The sequence below is a fragment of the Hemicordylus capensis genome, chromosome 7, assembly GCF_027244095.1.
Source record: "Hemicordylus capensis ecotype Gifberg chromosome 7, rHemCap1.1.pri, whole genome shotgun sequence".
Taxonomy (NCBI): Eukaryota; Metazoa; Chordata; class Lepidosauria; order Squamata; family Cordylidae; genus Hemicordylus; species Hemicordylus capensis.
In genome coordinates this window covers 13,231,493-13,253,836 of record NC_069663.1, presented here as the reverse complement: position 1 = coordinate 13,253,836, position 22,344 = coordinate 13,231,493, and the positions used below count along the sequence as shown (strand labels likewise).

At 42.8% G+C, this 22,344-nt stretch overlaps 1 protein-coding gene across 8 annotated transcripts in view; it reads left to right on the top strand.

Moving 5' to 3' along the window:
• PHACTR4 (phosphatase and actin regulator 4) overlaps positions 1–22,344 on the top strand; it is a 121,502-nt gene that overhangs the window by 71,923 nt on the left and 27,235 nt on the right. For 7 of the 8 annotated variants that reach the window (XM_053267372.1, XM_053267374.1, XM_053267370.1 and 4 more), the window contains 2 exons: positions 11,899–12,075; positions 12,763–12,843. In XM_053267372.1, coding sequence (XP_053123347.1) covers positions 11,899–12,075; positions 12,763–12,843 — 258 coding nt within the window. The remainder of the gene's footprint in view (positions 1–11,898; positions 12,076–12,762; positions 12,844–22,344) is intronic. The other variant, XM_053267373.1, reaches the window with a different exon arrangement.

Below are 22,344 nucleotides of genomic sequence, written 5' to 3'. Positions count from 1 at the left end.
AAAGGATTCCTGCTTCTTCCTACCTTCTCAAAAACAGCAGTGAAAATAGACCTCCAGTGAGGAGACCTGTGTGGTGCTGAGTGTCCTGCTTGCTAGAGGGCTAGGAGCAATTGCCATTGGTGAGGTGGCAAGTGGATCTGTAGATGCCTGCTGGGGAGGGGGGGTTAAAACCCCCTTGCCCTGACACTATTTTTCTGATGAAAATGTCCCCCCTCAAGCTGCTATTAACCCCACAAAGGGAGCTGCTATTTGAGCCCCTGTGCTTTTGTTCCCGGGGCAAATAGTAGCTTTGGGAGGGGATGTTTTCGTTGAGTAAAACTAGGGGGCGGGGGGGGGGGGCTATACCCCTGTGACACATTCCCAAATGCATTACTATACTCACACCGTTTGTTCTAGTATTATATATTTTCCATTTAGTAGTAGTAGTAGTAGTATACAGAATAAATGTTTTAATTGTGATGTAGGCTGTAGATGACTGTGTGGCCAAAAAGGTACATAAGCAGAGGAAACTGTTTGAGCCTCTCAGCTTCTCATGTTCTTTCCATCTCCCAGATGAATGATTTGCCTCAAAATAATGGGGGGAGAGCTAGTCTTGTGGTAGCAAGCATGACTTGTCCCCTTTGCTAAGAATGGTGTGTCCTGGTAGCATATGAATGAGAGACTACATGTGTGAGCATGGTAAGATTTTCCCCTAGGGGATGGGAAGAGCAGAAGGTTTCAAGTTCCCTCCCTGGCTTCTCCAAGCTAGGGCTGAAAGAGACTCCTGCCTGCAACCTTGGAGAAGCCGCTGCCAGTCTGTGTAGACAATACTGAGCTAGATGGACAAAGGGTCTGGCTCAGTCTATGGCAGTTTTCTATGTTCCTACATTCCTAATGTTTGCTGGCCTCAGCAGAGAACTAAAATAAGGGCTGCTCTGGGGCAAAGAAGTGTTGGTGAGTTGTCTGTATTCCTAATCCAGTGTCTGATGGATTACTGTGCTGCATAACAGGTTTCCACTTATTTGTCTGGCATCATGGTATAGTGGTTAGAGTGTTGGACTAAGACTGGGAAGACTCAAGTTCAAATCCCCGTTCAGCCATGAAGCTCATTGGGTGACTCTGGGCCAGTCATGTGTCTCTCAGCCTAACCTACCTCACAGGGTTGTTGTGAGGATTAATATAACCATGTACACCGCTCTGGGCTCTTTAGAGGAAGAGTGGGATATAAATGTAAATAATAAATTCATAAATTGGGCTGTTTTCATCTTTGTAACATCAGCCACCTACCTCCTGTGCTGATGTGATGTCCCAGGTTGGGTCATCTTGCTGGTACAATGCAACATGCTCTAGTTCAGGAGTAGGCAATCTGCAGCTCTCCAGATGCTGCTGCACTACAGCTCCCATCACCCGTGGCCACAATTTATTACAGCTGGGGATTATGGGAATTGTGGTTCAGCAACATCTGGAGAGGCTCACGTTGCCTAACCCTGCTCTAGTTTCATGCGTAAATCGTGCCGCTGGTAAACCGTGATCCCTATTTTGTCCATATTTTTATATTATTCTCTTCTGTGAGAATTGTTATTCTTCAGTGTTTACTGTATTTACCTGAAGCCAATACTAGGTTTCCCCCCAAGTTCTTTGATGTTAGAAATCAGGGGGTTGTCTTAAATTCAGAGTCCTCTTTCTTTTAGATGAATACAGGTCTAACCTGTGTTTAACATGCATTTTTAAAGGGTCATCCTAAATTTAGTCTCATCTTCAATTCAAGTAAATAGAGTAGCAATAGCAAGCAATAGCACTTACATTTATATACCGCTCTATAGCTGAAGCTCTCTAAGCAGTTTACAATGATTTAGCATATTGCCCCCAACATTCTGGGTACTCATTTTACCGACCTCGGAAGGATGGAAGGCTGAGTCAACCTTGAGCCCCTGGTCAGGATCGAACTTGTAACCTTCTGGTTACAGGGCGGCAGTTTTACCACTGCGCCACCAGGGGCTCCACTGCGCCACCAGAGTAGCTCCTTTCTTAGATTCTCCAAAGGTTAAGTCTCAGATTGGGGAGCAGAGGCATGTGTCAATACACTCAAGTGCCACGTAGTATGTAGTCTGCTAGCTCACACATGGCAGCTGCTGAGGTATATTCAGAATCTGCTCTAGAACAATTATGTGTTCTACAATATATTTCTCATCAAAAGAGGAAAAAAAATCTTCCTGGCTTTTAAAGCTATGGAAGGTGGGTGATGAGAGAATAAGCAAATATTGCATATGGCAGGTGGAGCAGAGCCTCCAACAATAGTGAGTATGGGGAGGCACCTTGGTCAGTGATCCACTGTGTGATCGGTGAGTTACAAGCACGTATTTGTGTTTGTCATGTTGGAGGATGTACGTGGAACAAGCATGATTTATAGTTTAACAAAGGATATAGCTCTGCTGTTGTGACAATCAGTTTGTAATCACTTGGAAACATAACCCAAGAGGTTAGCATGGTTGGTGAGTGAATGAGAGAATATGAATATATATTCCTCAACCAAAAGGGTTGAGTGTATATATTAGTCTGACGGTATTGCTGCCTTCATACATGTGGACATTAAGGGCAATGAGTATTGTGTATCTCTCAGTACAGGACTTGACCAATCCCAGGTGCCAAGGAGCCATGCAGTGTTCCCTGTAACAGGGATTCCCAGAGGTTGTTGACTACAACTCCCATAATCCCTAGCCAAAGGCCATTGTAGCTGGGGATGCTGGGAGTTGCAATGAACAACATCTGGAAATCCCTGTTAGGAACATAGGAAGCTGCCTTATACTGAGTCAGACCATTGGTCCATCTAGCTCAGTATTGTCTACACAGACTGGTAGTGGCTTCTCCAAGGTTGCAGGGAGGAATCTTTCTCAGCCCTATCTTGGAGAAGCCAGGGAGGGAACTTAGAACCTATATGCTCTTCCCAGAGCAGCGCCATCACCAAAGGGGAATATCTTACAGTGCTCACATGTGGTCTCCCATTCAAATACAACCAGGTCGGACTCTGCTTAGCTAAGAGGACAAGTCATGCTTGCTACCACAAGACCAGCTCTCATCCTGTTAGAAGGAACAATAAAGCCATGATGGCTATGCTAGGATATTGAGGTAGAGTTATTTAATAAAATCTTGATTTGCTTCTGGCAATCCTGTTTATGTTCCAAGTCATACTTGGAATAGAAGTATGATTATCCCCCACCTACAAGGGAGATAAAGAGAAGCCCACAATGGAACTAAGTCCAGTAATTTTTTCAGGCATCAACTGTCTTGAGGCTGGCTCTTAGATCCAAAGAAAAATTGTCAAGACCTGTCTTAATAAATAACCAAAAATATGTTCTCAGGAGGCTCTCCCTACAAGGTTATCAAAGAGCCTCTGTGGTCAGCCAAGAGATTTAATCCACTTGTAGCAGTTGCTTGCCATGCGAAAAGAGATACCTTATCTATGCTCATGATGTGTTAATGGCAAAAGGAAGGAAATCCTCCAACTGCACCGTTCCTATCATCCGGCCATGCAAAGTAAAATTCTGGTATTCTTCTGAATGAGAGTGAAGCTATCTTCTTTCACCAAATCTGTCTCTTCAGCTCATTCCAGTTACTGGTTCCTCATTGGCATAGTATTTTCAGCATTTGCAGGTGCCTGCGATCCCTTTGCACTGGTTTTGTGCTGTAACATCAGTGTGATTACCAGTGTTCTCTCTCATTTTTTTCATCTGTATGTTGAGTTTTGATCTGCGCGGCAGTATCAAAGCAGTGTGTGTGTGTATGCATTCAGAGTGGGGCCTTCCTGATTCAATCTGAGCGGGATCTAAAATTAACTGAAAGGAGATCTAAAAACTTGTGAGCATGTGCACACCTTAGAGGGAACACTGGTGATTACTTCTCTGGAGAGATCCTCTTAGTTGCCCCTTTAGAACTATTAATCAAGGGGACCCACAGACCCACTGCTTGTTTGCCTACCAGCTGGATAAAACAAAATGTATATTTTAATTTCTGGATGAAGTAAAAGTGATGGAAGAGCATCTTTTGGTGTGAAAGCAGTAGGACTTCAAGAAGAACCAGTATTAAATCAGGTGGAGGGAGAAAGCAGGTGGACAGAGAGCTGTCCCTGGCATTTCCCCAGTGAGACGAGTCTGGGGATAACATTTAGCTGTGTTGCTATTGCCCGAGTGTCCAGTGGTCAAATGAAATTGTAAGAATTTTCTTAGAGTAAAACATGCAAGTGGGGTCTTAAATTATTTGTTCTATTAAGTGGTGTTTTTTATTTTATGTTTTAAATTTATATTCTGGCTTTCTTCCATGATGAGAACACAAAGTGGCATTCATAGATATGTATCTATGTAAAACCCCTGCTAATTGAGCAAAGAGGCACCTTTTAAAGCGGTGCTTCTCTTGTATTTATGTATTTATTTTTATTTAAAATATTTCTATGCCGTCCCAAACTTGTGTCTCTTTAGCAGGGGGAGAGCAATTTGCCCTATTCGACCCCAGCACAGCATCCCTCCAGTGGTTGTTGCTGGTATCTGCCTTGTGTTTCTTTTTAGATCGAGAGCCCTTTGGAGACAGGGGCCCCTCTTATTTATGTATTGTTTATTTTTCTATGTAAACTTCTGTGAGAACTTTGGTTGAAAAGTGGTATATAAAAAGTCGTCGTCATAGAACATAGGACTCGCTGACAATCTTGCATGCAGACATTGGCCAGATCTGCTTAGCTTCTGCAAAGTTGTTCCTTCAGACTATTTAGCTTAGACAGTTACAATAAGTCTCTCTTGGTTGTGGTGGTTGTTTTTTAAACCCACCAGTAGTTGGACCAAATAGATAATGCTAGAAATTCTATATTGTAGATTCCCTGCTAACTGGACAAAGAGGCACCTTTTAAAAGTGGTGATTCTCTTTACTGAGCAGGGGTAGAGCAACTGGCCCTATCCACCCCCAGCAAAGATTCCCTCGAGTTGCTGTTGTTGGTACTTATCTTTTTAGATTGTGAGCCTTTGGGGACAGGGAACCATCTCTATCTATCTATCTATCTATCTATCTATCTGGATACATCACTTCCAATATGTGTGTATACTTATACAATTTATCATGCTTTCAGCCATGTCAAATTTATCACTGTTAACTTGCAGATCTAGAACCAATATAGTGACCCCCCTGCCCCCGGCCAAAAAAAAAGACCTTATGTTGGATCCTTGGCAAAGTAGAATTTTGAATATGGGTCTTCCCAAATCCCATAATAGTTATGCAGTGAGTGATACTGTACTGATCCTCTGAATTGTCTTTGAATCCTGAGGCTGATGTTGCAGTGTGTCCCTGCTAGCCTCTGGTAGAACTTTCATATCAACCTATGTCCACTCACCTGTTAGCTCAGTTAGATATGGTTGGTTCATTTGGCTGAATCAACAAGCATTTATTTATTTGTTGCATTTCTATCTCACTTATCTTTCAGGGAGCCCAGAGCAGTATTCATGGTTACATTTATCCTCACAACAACCCTGTGATGTAGGTTAGACTGAGAAATAAAGAGACTGACCCAGAGCCCCACAATGAGTTTCATGGCTGAATGTGGGTTCGAACTCGGATCTCCCTGGTCCTAGTCCAAGACTCTAACCCGTACACCTTGCTAGTTTTTATATGTGCAAAGCCATGTAACATGCATATCTCAGTCAGCCCCTAGATAATTCTGATGTTCATTGCCATGATACTGAAGTGCTATATACACCTGTGCTTTTAAGAGCATATTCCAGCATCCTATGGGCTTTTATTCACTTTTGATCGTTCTGGATATGGTGGATATAGTGTCCTATGGTACACTAGATTCATTAGGCTACATTTTGAGTAGAATACTGTCCTGTCTGCCACTGGTAGCCTTAAGGCCAAAGTTAATTAAAACCTTCAGATCTTTTGGGAATTGCAGGCATATCTTCAGTAAAACTTGAGGTTTGCTGGACTGGAGGCAGTTGGCTTGGATTGTATATGGAGTGCCTTGTGAGAAGTTGGTTTTGATCAATGAAATGTATTTTTATTAACTGAAAAATACTACAGGCAGTTTTATATATTGCTGCATTCTCGAACTGTTGGGAGAACCAGGTTTAAAAAAGCTTTTAAAATATCTACTCACTCTTTCTCTCACACCCACACACTCCTGTGGAACTTCACAATAAACACAATATGCTCTCCTGTGTCTCGTTGCATATTTCCCTGAGTAAGAATCATTCTTTTGGAAGTTTAAATGTGTTGCCTGAATTAAGAAGCTCCCTGCTTTACTCTTCATTGCAATGCAATGCAGATACCTGCATATTCCAGCACCAGGAGACAATAATAAGAGCCAGTGTGGTATAGTGGTTAGAACGCAGGACTAGGACCAGGGAGACCCGAGTTCAAATCCCCATTCAGCCATGAAACTAGCTGGGTGACTCTGGGCCAGTCACTTCTCTCTCAGCCTAACCTACTTCACAGGGTTGTTGTGAAAGAGAAACTCAAGTATGTAGTATACTGCTCTGGGCTCCTTGGAGGAAGAGTGGGATATAAATGTAATAATAATAATAATAATGATGATAATAATAATAATCTAGTGTAAGTTCTGACTTCATCTGTTCTGTATGATTTGGAACCAACACAACAGGTTTAAGTTTATTTATTTTGCTTGTCTCTAAATGCCTGTCTGTTTCATCAAGGTTTTTGGCAATGTTTGAGAACTAAAATCTTTGAGTGGCTAAAATAAAATACCTGAAAGGTATCTCTGAATTTATTAAGGAAGTTCAATGTGTTCCCACATTCAGTGTTCCAAGAGCCATGCTTAAAACACTGAAGAACATGTGAGCACCATGTAGAAGTTACTATAGATAATAATCTCTTGATCTGCAATCTTCTGCAGTCTTCCTAGCCTCAAGTGGGGAGGTGGAAGTGGTCGCAGGAAGAGAGCATCAAAGCGCATGTAGAAAGTGGCCCTACTGTGGTAGATCTAGCTTCTGGAATTGACTTTTGAGATTGGTTCTGATACTGCTATTTAATTTAGTGGGCAAGAACCAGACTAGGTTGGTCACAACTAAGCACTATTGAAATAAATTAGACAAGCCAGTCATGACAAATTTGTCCCATTAATTTCAATGGGACATAGTTATGGCTAACTTTAGTCTGGATCTTGCCTAGAGTTAAGATGTTTATATGTGATATATTTCATTCTGTTTTGGAATATAAATTGAATTGTAAGCTATTTCAGTAGGCGTGTGCATGTGTGCTTCTTTAAAAAGCGAGTTAAAATGAACATATAAGGAACTGCCATATAGCCATAGTGTCAGTATGATATACGTATAGTAGAGCTTATGTGGTTAGAGAGGTGTATGCAAACTGGATTCCACCATTAAGAACTTAGGAAGCTGCCTCTTACTGAGTCAGACCATCTAGCTCAGCATTGACTACTCTGACTGGCCGTGGCTCTCCAATATTTCAAGCAGGAGTCTTTCCCAACCCTACCTGGAAATACCAGGAAGTGAACCTGGAACCTTCTGCATGCAAGCTGATGCTCTGCCAGTGAACTATGGCCCCAAGGGAATAACATACAGCCAAATGCAGGCCAAGACAACCCTACTTAGCGAAGGGGACAATTCATGCCTGCTACTGCTATAAGCCTTGAGCATTCTGTTTGCCGTAAAATCCAGACAAGTTGTCCTAACTGCCTGAAATTTGACATGGACTAATTCAGTGACAAGTCCCAGCATATCTCCAAAGTTTGTTCATATTTGTTGAGAAATGACTGAGATATAGAAGCTTGAAAACTGATCCAATAAAGAATTGATTTCACTTGTTGGCAATCTGTATTCAGACTAGGGTAATTTTTTTCCTTGCCCCTTTAAATGTATCCCAAAAAATCAGGTCCATAGTGGACCTGTCTGAATGAAGGGGAAGAAAGGGTCACTGGAAGAGTCATAGATGAAGCTGCTGTACCAGCTGAAGTTATGCCTGGACACTTAGTGTTAGAGGTGGCATTTTGGGGAAGCACTGTGCCTTGCTGAGATGCCTATGTCAGGTTTATAAAAGGTGCTAGCCTGTTGACTTTCTGCCTAGCGAGCCCTTCCCAGCCCAATATTGAGCTTAAAGTCCAAGGCAAAGTGTGGGTACATCAAGCCTAAATTGTAAAGCCGGAATAAGATATGAGAGTGTACGAGGTTTTAACTTCCACACCATGGAAGCAGTAAAGGTGACCACCTTAACTTGCAATTTCCATGCTGCTTAGAGCGTGAGTGAAAATAATAAGCACTTTAAGACTCATCTTAAGCCATAGTGTGTTTGATATTTTAATGGTCTACTCTAACTTGGCAGAGATGCTCTAAGACAGAGGTAGGCAATCTTTGGCACTCCGGCTGTTGTTGGAATACAACTCCTATTATCCTGCCACAGTGTTTGGGCGTTGTAGTTCAACGGGTGCCTACCCCTACTAAGGTCTTAAGCAGGGTTTGTTCTCGCCCAGCTACTGGAGTCCCTTTCCCTAGAAATGCCAGGGATTGAATTTGGGGCTGTCTGCATGCAGAACGTGTGACTTTGAGCTGCAACCTCTCCTCTTGCTTTGGGAAGGAGTTTCTAGTTTTGCCTTTTTTGTCGTCCTGAAAGCACTGGTGTGCATCCTTTCCAGATGGTTTCCCAACGCCATGACTCAAACAGAAAGGCGGTGTGTTCTCTGGAACCCTTCCTTATACAACAAAACATAACCCTTTACCTCATTGTGCTGCTAAATTGGGAGGGGCCCTTGTCTAAAGCCCTCTTTTTTAAAAAAGAAAAGAGCCCAGCATCTAGACCTGAAGTGACACTCTGGGTACAAATGTGTCTCATCTGCATCCATGCCAAGAGCTGGATTTGTTCCTGAGGGATTCCATGGGAGCACACACTCCTCTGTGATTGATATGAGCTGTAGCTGAGTCACACACTTATCTGAAATGTATTTTAAAGTACACGTGCAGCAGCTGATCCACCCACTAATTAAGCATGCAGAACAAGCAGAATACATCACTGCTTTGTTAAGACTTGAATGTTTAGTGCTTTCCCCATCATTGATATCTTACTGATATCAGGGCAGAGCTTGACAAATTTTCTCTGGATTTAGGAGCGAGCTTCTAGATCCAATTTAGGAGCCAGACAATGGGCAGTTGACAAAATTAACAGATTTAGTGATGGTCATGGGGGATGGGTCGCCTTCTCTTTCCCCCTTTTACAAATATACCTAGAACAGAAACAGGGCTTCATGGGACAAATAAAGATTTTATTAAATAACTCTACCTCTGAATATCCTGTCTAAAATGTCAGGCTATATTCCTGGATAAAATATCCTGGTTAAATTTATAGGCACCATGGCTCCTTGCTGGAGAGAATCTATTTATGTGGTTGCTAAGAGTCATGACGGCACTTAATCAATCAATCAAACAAACAAACAATGCCTCCTTGGTGCCTGGGATTTGTTAAATCCTACCCCAGGGAAACTAATATACTAACTAGGTGTCAGTCTAGTTTGGGATGATGGAAATATTAGCAATTGCTCCATCTTATTAAAGGACTAAATAATAATTAGCATTTATATAGCACTTAAGAGTGTTCAGAGTGTTCAAAGCATGTGCATTAAAAGTAATCTCACCCACCATTGTTTATGGGAGACCCAGATTAAAAGGACCAGGTTACCTGGGAGAGTGCCTTGCCCCATATGTCCTGACTCGTACCTTAAGATCTTTTTTGGAGGCTCTGTTTGGAGTGCCCCTGCCAAATGAGGTGAGGCTTATGGCTCCTAGGGAGAGGGCCTTTTTGGTGGTGGCACCCCGTGTATGGAATAGCTTCCCCAGAGAGGCTCACCTGGCACCATCACTTTGTTCTTTTAGATGCTAGATGAAGACCTTTCTGTTTACTCAGGGTTTTAAAAATTGACGTTAAAAAAGGTTTTTAAAAATGTTTTGTATTGTATCTTGTTTTTTAATTTTTTTAAATTACTTAATTTTTTTATAATCGTTTGTCTTGTTTTATGTGTTTGTATTGCGTTTATGCTATGAGCCACCCAGAGAACAATTTGTTATGGGGTGGTGAAGAAATAAAGTTGTTTGTTATATTTTGATGTCATGTTATGTCCTTCCTTCCATCCTTCCTTCCTCCTTCCCAGTTCAGCCCATGACATAGAAATGAATGCCTTGTTTTTTCAGGGTAGTGTACTCTACAGGGTTGTTGTGAAAGTAAAGGCAGTATTGTAGCTCACCTGAGCCCTTAAATTCTTCATATATCCTAACGATTGGGTTATGATATATGAGGAATCTAAAACAAACAAATTTTAAGACATGGATCTGTCTGCCTGCTCACAAGCCTGTGAGTCGATCTAGTTTGATGCTCTTCTTTGCAAGGCCTGGAAACCAGTGGTGGTTCCCATAAGTACAGCTCCTTAACTGGCAGCCTATTCAGAGGAAGTCTGTCTGTCTGTCCGTCCGTCTGTCTGTCCACATACACTCTGCACCGTCTGCCTGGCATTATGCAGAGGTGACCATTTCCACCATGCAGTACTGCATTTGCCCAGCACTGGGGGTGGGGGCTCCTTTAAGAGAAACAGAGCCTTCTTGAGCCCCAGTGCCATCTTGGAATGTGAACTCTTTGGAGAAAGTGCTGGTAAGGACTTCTGAAGAAGGTGATGGGGCATGACAGGGACCCACTTCTCTTAAAGAGGCCCCATGGCATTGGAGAAAGAGCAGAACTCTGTGTGAAGGTCAGCATGGTGGGAAATGGCCCTCACACTGAAGGTTTTTTGCCAAAGTGGCTCCCACTTCAAAAATAGTGAATAGTCTTGTGCAGGTTCCCTCTAACAGGGATTCCCAGATGTTGTTGACTACAACTCCCATAATCCCCAAGCAAAGGCTATTGCAGCTGTGGATGCTAGTCAACAATATCTGGGAATCCCTGTTAGAACACACTGGTCTTCTTGTGCTCTTGTAAATTGCGAGGCAACAGCCTCTTTCCCTGGGAAGGGTGGGGTGGAGCTCTGAAGGAGTTTAGGGCCACCATTAAACTGGTTTCGGCTTGTGCTGATTTAATGTACCTTAACCGTTTTAGAGTATTCTCACACATTATACCGTACTAAAAGCACCTTTTAGTTTCTTGTGGGCTTCTCTGACAGCATGAATGTTTTGCGTGCATGTTTTGTGCTTTAAGATACAGGCATATTTTCCCACTGGTCAGCTCTCCCCACCCGCACTCTTTTTCTTTTTTGAAATGTTTGGAGAATGCCAGAACAGTAGGTGGAGTAGGAGGCTATTATTGTGTGGCTTTCCTGAGATTGTTACCCTTGGCCCAGAATACTTTCTTTTCTTTTCCTAATGGGAAGGAAAAGCAAACTAGTCCAGCTTCTCTGATGGGGCAGATAATTTCATCTGCTTCTAACTGCAGATTGTTGTTGATATATGGTAGCACTTGCAATAACTCACACTTTTGCAGTAACTCATAAGTATTCATTACCACACAGTTGTGTTAGAGTGAGTGAGGCTTACATTGATTATCCAATATGTTTTATGATTAAAAGTTTCATTTTTTGTAACAGCTAATTTGATGTCAGTTTATTGATGTGTAATATTACTCCCTTCTCTGAGGGGAATATCTTACAACAGACAGTGCTCACATATAGTCCACCATCCAAATGCAAACCAAAGCAGATTCTGCTTAGCAGAGGGGACAGTTCATGCTTGCTACCACATGACTGGCTTTTCTTCCAGTTTGGCACTGCCTGGTTATGAGATGGCTCCACTGTCATTCTCTTTAACTTTGCATCTGTGCATTTCCCCTGCCACTTAAAATTATATTGCTACTAGCCACAGTCCATTTGGAGGAACAGCTTTGGGAATAGATATTCAAGTGTAGCTTTAAATGCGCCTGTCTTCTCTTTCTGTGTAGCTGAGGAGCTGGATCAGCCATCATGCGATACTGGAATGGGGACTGACGTTCTGGAATCAGGTGATGCCACACCTCCTTCCAAGAGAAAAAGCAAATTCTCAGGCTTCGGCAAGATCTTTAAACCTTGGAAATGGAGGAAAAAGAAAAGCAGTGACAAGTTTAAGGAAACTTCAGAAGGTAACAATCTGGATTTTCTCTTAGGATTTTCTTCTCAAGTCAACGAGAATCCTTTGTGTCAAAATGAACTTGTGTCCCTGTGTGGTTCTATCCTTCTCGGCTGAATTGACTGAATTGGTGCTCAGAATTGGTGTATCTCAAACTTGAACTTTCTTTTAAACTAGGAGTAATAAATCTGCTCTCCTTCTGCAACTGGTTCTGTAAAGTGGTACTTAACCACATGGGAATCTAGTGCAGTTGTCACCAGGCATTGGGGACAAATGGCGTTGAAAATATGAAATGGCACACACGCACCCGGGATCAGGTCCTTGCAGCAGGTTCTGAACAGACAAAATCTCAAGCATAGGTTCTGTGAATAAGATATTTGGGGATGGTGATTTTTGAGTATCAATGGCCATCTTTCAATTTGTAGAGTACCCTATGCTTCTAGTAACGAGATACTGGTGTTCCCCTTCCCCAGAGAAGTCTGGCTTGTGGGAGGGGAAGATAGTTTCTGCATACCTCTAGTATTTAGTTAAGTTTGAACACAGTCCAGAATTCATATTTTAACATTCTTCCCTAAAAACAGTCACACAGACCACGTATAGTGTCTTAAGGTTTTTTGTAGCAAGGTTATTTTTTTCTTCTCAATTTCCAACATGCCCTATATTCTGAGTGCTGGTGTTTTTTTTCCCAATTTAATGTCAGTTTTAGAACGAAAGATTTCAATGCGAAAGCCAAGAGAGGAGCTCATTAAAAGAGGGGTTCTGTTGGAAGACCCTGAGCAGGGTGAGTTTACCCATTGTCTTCCTCTGTGTATCCTACGTTGTCCATACTTACTCTGATCAACTTCACCTTTAGCATTCCTTGCCTATGTGCACCCCACTCTCCACACTCCCACTCTAAACATGACTCTCCATCCTTGCCTGCCCTTTGACCATTTTCACTTTGGACTCTGCACCTTCTTGGGGAAGAAAGGCTGCTCTTTGTATCTTTCCTTTCCTCTAAGGAGCTCGGAGTGGCATTTTAGCTTTATCACATGGTAAGGTAGGCTAGGCTGAGAGTTCACAACTTGTTTGAAGTTGCCTAGTGTGCTTCATGACTGAGATGTCAGCTTGGGTTTTTCACATATAAAGCAGCTGCTATCCCAGCGTACCTCTTTGGTCACTTCACTGCACTGGTATGTGTAAGCTTACTAGAAGGAGAAAGCAAACTGGAGTATCCTTCTCCATCAGAGCTACAGGTGAAACTCGGAAAATTAGAATATCGTGCAAAAGTCCATTAATTTCAGTAATGCAAATTAAAAGGTGAAACTGATATATGAGACAGACGCATTACATGCAAAGCGAGATAAGTCAAGTCTTAATTTGTTATAATTGTGATGATCATGGCGTACAGCTCATGAAAACCCCAAATCCACAATCTCAGAAAATTAGAATATTACATGGAACCAAGAAGACAAGGATTGAAGAATAGAACAATATCGGACCTCTGAAAAGTATAAGCATGCATATGTATTCAGTACTTGGTTTGGGCCCCTTTTGCAGCTATTACTGCCTCAATGCGGCGTGGCATGGATGCTATCAGCCTGTGGCACTGATGAGGTATTATGGAAGACCAGGATGCTTCATTAGTGGCCTTCAGCAATTCTGCATTGTTTGGTCTCATGTCTCTCATCCTTCTCTTGGCAATGCCCCATAGATTCTCTATGGGGTCAGGTCAGGCGAGTTTGCTGGCCAATCAAGCACAGTACACTGTATACTTTTCAGAGGTCCGATATTGTTCTATTCTTCAATCCTTGTCTTATTGGTTCCATGTAATATTCTAATTTTCTGAGATTGTGGATTTGGGGTTTTCATGAGCTGTACGCCATGATCATCACAATTATAACAAATTAAGGCTTGACTTATCTTGCTTTGCATGTAATGCGTCTGTCTCATATATCAATTTCACCTTTTAATTTGCATTACTGAAATTAATGGACTTTTGCACGATATTCTGATTTTCCGAGTTTCACCTGTAGATTGAAAGACAGGCCTGGTTTGCATAACATGGGAAATGCTGAACCAGTGGTTCCCGGAGTGCATCCAGCTTCTGGAACATAGGAAGCTGCCTTATACCAAGTCCAACCATTGATCCATCTAGTCTAGTTCATCCATCTACACAGTCTGGCAGCCGCTTCTCCAAGGTTGCAGGCTCTCTCAGCCCTATCTTGGAGATGCCAAGGAGGAAACTTGGAATCTGCTACATGCAAGCATGCAGGTGCTCTTCCCAAAGCAGCCACATCCCAAGAGGGGGGATATCTCACAGTGCTCACACATGTAGTTTTCCATTTGAATGCAATCGAGGGTAGACCCTGCTTAGCAAAGGGGGCAATTCATTCTTGCTACCACAAAGCCAGCTCTCCCAGCCAGCTCTCCCAACCAGCTCTCTTCTGGTGTTGGTGAGGCTATGCTGACATTGGGGGTGTCATCTGAATACGCCAACATTGGTCTATTCTGCCATACTTACAGCTCCAAATCCAATATCTGTAACCAAGATCTGAAACTGGTTACAGATATCGGGTTCAGAACCACAGTTACAACAGAATATGTCAACGTTGGTGGCTTTGGACAACATGGCCAATGCTGGCATTGCCATCCTGACACTGGAAACTGGTCTCACGGGCGTGCTCTTGGAACTGCCAATTCAGCCTCCTTAATGAATTTATAAGCCTCACACAGCTTGCCTTTTATTAGTATCAACTTTCCCATTTTATGTGAACCTGGCCACAGTGTGGTGGGGCCTTCAGAGCCATATTCGGTCTCATAATTGCAAACCGTGGTTTCTACCTACCATTGTGTATTTGTAAATGGGCATAGGCAAATGCATTTACATGCACACCATTACCTTAGCATTATCTCATTCTTTAAAAATAGGAAATACTTCCACTCTTCATACTGTCCAGACTTACAGCCTTGTTTCCCCCCAGCTGAGAACTACACTCCTCTGTTCTGTGTGAAGGAAAAAGATGCCCCTTAAAATAAAAGAATAAAAAAATGCCCTGTTATAAACCATGTGGAATTTTGCAAACCTTGCATGCTGGGAAAAGCCACATAATTAAGTTGAAGCAGGGAGGGGGATACTCTGTAGTGTACCTAGCATATTGGTAAGTCCAGCCCTGCCACAGAAAAAAAGAAGACCTAGAGGAGGGGACGCCATATCAACTTGGCTCCCAGTAGGACCAGGATGTAGTCCTTCCTTTCCTCTCATCTCAATCCCCACCCTCCCCAAAGCAGACATGCATGGATGGAGAAGCAGGATGAGGTCTATGTTACTGGTGGAATTGTGGGCTCTTTCTAGTATGTTTGCTTCCAGTCCATATATGGGCAGGGCAAGGAGCAGATAAGCAATAGCTGGAAAATTGCAAGCTGGAATCAGAACATAAGTATGTCATAAGTGGGCATCTTTTTGCACTTAGTTTGCACATAGTCTCCTTGAATTGTCCCCTTTGTTAAGCAGGGTCTGCCCTGGTTTGCATTTGAATGGGAGACAACATGTGTGAGCACTGTAAGATATTCCCCTTCGGGGATGGGGCCACTCTGGGGAGAGCATCTGCATGCTTGCATACAGAAAGATTCCAAATCCCTTTCCTGGTACCTCCAAGATAGGGCTGGGAGAGACTCCCGCCTGCAACCTTGGAGAAGCCACTGCCAGTCAGTGTAGACAATCTGACTCGGTAGAAGGCAGCTTCCTATATTCCTATGTTCTTAACCTCTACTGCAGAGGCTTCTGTGATAATCCCATTTTAAAGCAGGGATTTTTTTTAAAAGTGGGAGGGGTGAGAAAGAGAAAGCAATTGCCCTGGACCCACACACATGTCAGAGGGAAATCCAAAATATGAACCAGACTTTGAAATGGTCAGATCATTCTTTTATATTCAAGTAGTAAAACTAATCACTTAAATTATTAGGATCTAGAATTATGTCAGTATTGTGGGTTATTATATTGACACAGGACGCAGTGCCTGGCATACTGCACAACATTATGCACATGGTGGAAAGTAGCACACACAAAAGTAGTGCAAATGGAGTTCCCAGACAGCATGTCCATTATATATAATGGTCGCACTTTCACATACGTCCGTTTGCACAATGTTTGAGCTTATGCACCTGCGCAAACATGTCTCACTGTGTGTGTAATGTTTTACAGAATGTCAGCTAGAGAGAAGAAATTGGGCAGCGGGGGGACTCAAATAACCAGTTTTCTGCCCCTGAGCCTCTTGGAGTCTCAGGCACTGCATTTGAGTAGGTGCTGGCTGTTACAGCGGAAGAGCCCTCTGGTCAGGATTTGGGAGTTGTTCCTAAGTTTTCACAATGAGCCACCTCTTGTTGAACACCCCAGAACACTGACATTCTCCAGTATGGACCTGAAAATCATGTGTGACTGTCAGCCTGGAAGGTTTCTTTCATTTTTCTTTGCTTGGGATTTCATTTTTCTTCTGGGGGAAGGAAAGCAATTTTTTTTCTGAGAGAAGGGAAAATCTTCCTAAGTGGCAAAGATGAGACTAGGTCTGTGACTACCAGAAAGAAGTGTTATACATAGCCTTAGTGGAGTGAAGAGCTTACGCCTATCATAGGAACATAGGAAGCTGCCTTATACCAGGTCAGATCATTGGTCCATTTAGCTCAGTATTGTCTACACTAACTGGCAGCAGCTCTTCAAGGTTACACACATGAGTCTCCTTCAGCCTTACTTGGCAATGCTTTTCCACTGAGCTATGGACCCATCCCCTAAAGAAAATACCTTACAGCACACTCAAGCCGTTTCCCATCCAAATGCAAACCAAGGTGGATGCTGCTTAGCAAAGTGGACAATTCATGCTTGCTACCACAAGACCAGCTCTCCTCCTCTCCTGTCCTGTCCTGTCCCCCTTTGAGAACTAGAATTCCAGTCAGGCTCATAAGGAACAACAGAATTAAAGGTAAAGTTGTACCGTCGAGCTGTTGTTGACTCCTGGTGACCACAGAGCCCTGTGGTTGTCTTTGGTAGAGTTCAGGAGGGGTTTCCCATTGCCATCTCCCATGCAGTATGAAATGATGCCTTTCAGCATCTTCCTATATCGCTGCTGTCTGATATAGGTGTTTCCCATATTCTGGGAATTAGAGGGGCTGGGGATTAGGGGTAGGACGGTGTTTGCTTTTCTTCTGCATTGAACCTTTCCTCCAGAGCCCTTTCCCAGTCCCTGCCATGCTCCTTTGTCCTGTTTTATGTTGGTTTTAGTCTGCAAAGAGCATATTACCTGGCTGTATCCAATCTTTAATAAGAAGCAATAAGCATTCTCCCTTTTCATCAGCTTTAAGTTTTAGAAACCATCAGAAGTCAGAGGCTGTCTTTGCTCTGTGTTTGGGCATTTCATCAAAGGCAAATGCCTTTATGTGTTGCCAAGATCATTGACTGAAATGTTGCCTTCATTTCCTCCTTAAACAAATGCATATTGACAAACTGGAAGCAGAAACAAGTGTACCGAAAAAGCAGATCCCACAATCTTGGAACAGTATCTGGCAAACGGTTGATAGTGAAGATTATGAGTATCTGGCATTTGCAAACTTCAAGGCAAGAGCAGAAAGATCACAGCATTGTGAGATAAAATTGACAAAAGGTGCAAACTACTGACAAATTTACCATTTCCCAGGCACAGAACCTAGTAAGTGATGGCAAAAATACTGCTTACCCAAAGATAATTCTGTCATCTGTAGCTAGAATGAATTAATGGGCAAATCAGAGATTAATTTGAGGGAAAGAGTTGCTTATAAGCAGAGACTCTGTCATTGCTAGGTAGCACACATGAGCCAGCTTGGGTGGGGGGGAATAAATTATCATTGTGACTTTCGACAAGTTTTGTACCCTGAATGCTGGAAAACAAGTGATAGCATTGCAGTACTTTCAGCTTTCAGTGTGGTGTTATGTTTTTATTGTCCTGGCTATCGAGCCAAATTTGCCATGGTGTTTCAAAAGCTTTTAAAAGTTTTAAGAACACTAAAACTGTACTGTTGTTGTCAGATGAAAATGGGCAGGGATGTACTATCTTTATGGAATAATCTTTGGAGAGCCACAGTTTGTTCATCGTTACCCTAACCCAGTGGTTCCCAGCCTGGGTCCCTCCAGATGTTGCTGAACTACAACTCCCAGCACAATTGTGCCTGGGGGTCAGGGGTGCACCTAGGTAATTTTGAAGCCTGGACCTGAAGGGCTTTGGAGGCCACCCCTCCCCAAGGGCTTGGGGAGGGTTGGGGGCAAGTTAAATCTTTTTTTAAAAATTGGCTTTTTACAAATGCTGCTGTGTGGCGGGGACAGGGCATGCGTAGAGAGCCCCTAAATGGGCTGAAAATGGCCCAATCTGTCATTTGGGAGGCAGGCAGGCTCAGGGAAGGAGTTATTGCTGCTGCCTCCGCTTCCCCTGCCTTGGTCTCCCCTTGTGTGGCTGTCCCCACCACGTAGCTGCGGTTGTAAAAAGTGGGAGGGGAAGATTTAACTGGTGCAGTGGGCATGGGGCAGCAGCGGGGCGAGCACAGGGCAGCGGCAGAGCCTTGGGGAGGCCCCACAGAGACAGGAGGCCACAGACCTAATCCCCAAGGTCCGTGGCTAAATGCACCTCTGCTGGGGGTGCTGGGAGTTGTAGTTCAACAACATCTGGAGGAACCTAGGCTGGGAACCACTACCTTAACCCTTTGTTCTGTGCAAAAATGACTGCAATTTTACCATAATCATTTGGAGGTAATGATAGAGAGTGGTGATAACACAGAGAATGCTATAATTGTATTGCCTGTTTTTTCAACTCTGGTGGGTTAGGCATTGCCAAAAATTTCCATGAGTATTGGTCCCCTGATATGGTACCAATGGCCAAAGTTCATAGGCCTGGCTCACAGACTAAGATTGGCAGTGCAGGGTCCAACAAAAATAGAGGAGAACCTCAGAAAGGTACAATGAAGTATTTTGTTAGTGCAGGACTCCACGAGTTTGCCCTTCCTGATCCATTTTGAGCACAAACTGTTACTTTTGCCAATGGCGATGATGCAAAAACTTTCTCAAGTGTTTTGCACTGATCATGAGAGTTGCATGCTTTTTAACACATGAAGGAGAAACAAGCAAAAGAAAGGAGAAATACAGGCATATAAGACAAAAAGTTAAAATGAGGAGTCATGTTGTAGGTCGGGGTTCAAGGTGGGTTCTGACTATAAAAAGGTGGGAGTCTAGCTTGCTAGATAAGTAGAGTGGAGGTGCCATTCTTAGGCCCCCAAACTGGTTTTTGAAATGTCACCTGGGTCTTGAAAAAGCCCCCAGAGCAGGGAAGGGTAATCAGATACAGTTATTTTCAAATAAGCTATGCTTGCTCTGGCGGGTAATAAGGAGGTGAGAGAGTGGGGAACAGAAGGCATATTTAGACAACATAAAATAACAGCGAAACAGGGAAAGAGAACCTTAACATAAAATAAGGAAAGAGTCCCTAGACAAATAGTCAGGCACCTTCTGTGTAAGAGAATTAAACGTAAATTTTATTTACTTATACTACTATTATGAATATTTATATACTGCTTTCCAACCTAAGTTCCCAAAGCAGTTTACACTGAGAAATAAAAAATAAAATAAAGATGGTTCCCTGTCCCCACACGGCTCACAATCTAAAAAGGAACATAAGATAGACAGCAGCCCCTGGAAGGATGCTGTGCTGGGGATAGATAGGGTCAGTGGCTCTCCCCCAGCTCAAACAAAGAGAATCACCACTTTTAAAAGGTTAGTTTGCTCAGCTAGCAGGGGACTGAGGTGTTAGCAGGGGAGTTAGCTAGTTAGCTAGTTAGTTAGTCATTGGATTGCTATCCCGTCTAACTTAGAGGCTCTAGGCAGTTCAAACACACATTTATTACTCAAATGCATATACCCCCTTCATAGCAATGTTCTCAAAGCAACTTGGTTAAAAAATGACAAAAGGAGCATAAACTCCCCAACAGTGAAAAAGTCCACCCAGCAGTGTGGAAGCCACTTTCACACTATGATCCTGTGTTCCCTGGGAAGAATGCAACCTTGGGGCAGGGCAACCATTTGAGCAAGCTTGTTGGCTCAAAGCCACAGGTGAATTTTAACGTTGCCATCTTCTTCTTGTGGCCATACATTCCAGAGCACATGCTTCTTGACCATTTGGTTTTTCTAAGTGTGTTTGTGACGTGTACACATCAGTGTGTCCTCCTATTTGTCTGCTTAATTCACCTTGCATTGAAGGTCCTCAATATAGATATCTAAAGGACTCTTCCTTTCAGCCATCCCTGCCAACGAACTGCATTGATAATAAGAGCTTCAGGTTTATATCCCAGATGTTGAGATTCAACTAATAGGGAGAAATGGTTGGTTTATTATTTTTGCTCATCATGGTCAAAGAACCTAAGAAGCTGTCATATACAGAGTCAAACCTTTGGCCCATCTAGATCAGTACTGGTTTTCAGGCAGGAGTCTCTCCTAGCCCTCCCTGGAGATGCTGCCAGGGATTGAACCTGGGACCTTCTGCATGGAAACATAGGGAACTGCCATATACCACACCATACCCTTGGTCCATCTCGCTCAGTATTGTCTACCCAGACTGGCAGTGGCTTCTCCAAGGTTGCAGGCAGGAGTCAGATGCTCTGCCACTGAGCTGCAGCCCCATAGAACAGAGGCCTCTTAACACCTTCAATTTTGCAAGCTGGTGTCCCTGGATTTGTTCAGCTCTTAGTTAGAATTGTTGAATTCCAAGGCTGTGTAGACACCTAAATCGTGGTGTGACTACATTTCTTTGTACCTTCCTGCATCAGTTCTTAATGGATATGGTCCCCTTAGCCTTTTGACCGTACTGGAAAACAAGAAGAGCTGTACCAGCCAATAAATAAAAGATTCTTCTCTCCCCTCTGCATGGAGAATAAGCCAAAATGGTTCCAGTTCAATAGATTGTGTGTTTAAATCTATTATCCTTCTGTATTTTCTCTTTTTTAATAAGCATCATGTGTTTGCTACACCAGTTTTTAAAAATGTATGTGTTTTTGTACAGATTTAAGGTCCTAAAGAAGACCTTTAAAGTTTTGAAGACATTACATCTGTACATGTTAAACATGTGCATAGCATATCAACTTTAGAATCTGTATAGTACATACTTCATTGATTGATTGATTTGATTTGATTTGATTTTTATACTGCCCTTCCAAAATACATATATGTATTTATTCTGTTAGTTTTTCTTCTAGCCCACCTGTGGATCCTCGTGGCAGTTTTTGACTTTTAAAAACCAGCTTGTAATACAGTATAGAACTCCACATGACACATGCATTGTTACTTCCTTCATTTCTATCCCCTTTATAACATGGATCAGGCATGATTTTTCCTTACCTTTGCAACTCTCTCCTCTTTAAATTAATCCTTGATCCTCTTTAAGTTGACATACAGTGGGCAGGTTCAAACATCTGAGGTTGCTGCCGACCTGGAAACACGTTCCCTCCCGACCCCTGCAGGAGTCACGTTGAAGGTTCTGGTATGCTAAGACCGGCCATATTGTCTGAACCCATCAAGCTCAGCATATCCCTCAGGGAACCTGACATCTGTAACTGAGACTTCAGGTAAGTGGGACAATTTCAAGGTATAACAGAATTAAGCATGTTAACACTTTTTCAGTGACTGTAGCCATAAGCAAACGTTCAAGCTGATATATATACCCATTCACAAGAGAGCATCGCCTACTATAAGGCCACATTTTTATAAAGCCTTTTAATATTATAGCTAATTTCTGAGGCATGCCAAATATGTCGGTAATGGTATCAGAAATGATATCCAGCAATTCTGATTCTGTTAGCAACATATTGCGCATGTCTCAGACACTATCGATAATATTTAAGGGGTTTTATAAAAATATGGCCTTATAGTAGGAGATGTTCTCTTGGCAGTGGGTATATATAACAACTTGAAAATTTGCTTATGGCTACAGTTATTGGAAAAAGTGGTAATATGCCTGATTCCGTTACCCTGAAATAGCCCAGTGATGTTTGGTTCCCAGAGGGAAACAGGGCAGGATAGGCTGAGATAGTTGTGTCATCTGAATCCATCCATCTCAGCATATCAGAACCTGCAATTGAAGCAGAAGCTCATACAAGTGGTGGAGACATGCTTGTATAGCAACCATCAACTTTAGAAGACTGGCCCTGATCTGCAAACTCTGTGCTTGTGTGGCAGGACCCATAACTGTTGCAGAAAAAGCTTTAATTGTTGCAGGCTCTTCCTTTCTGCCCGCTTCTC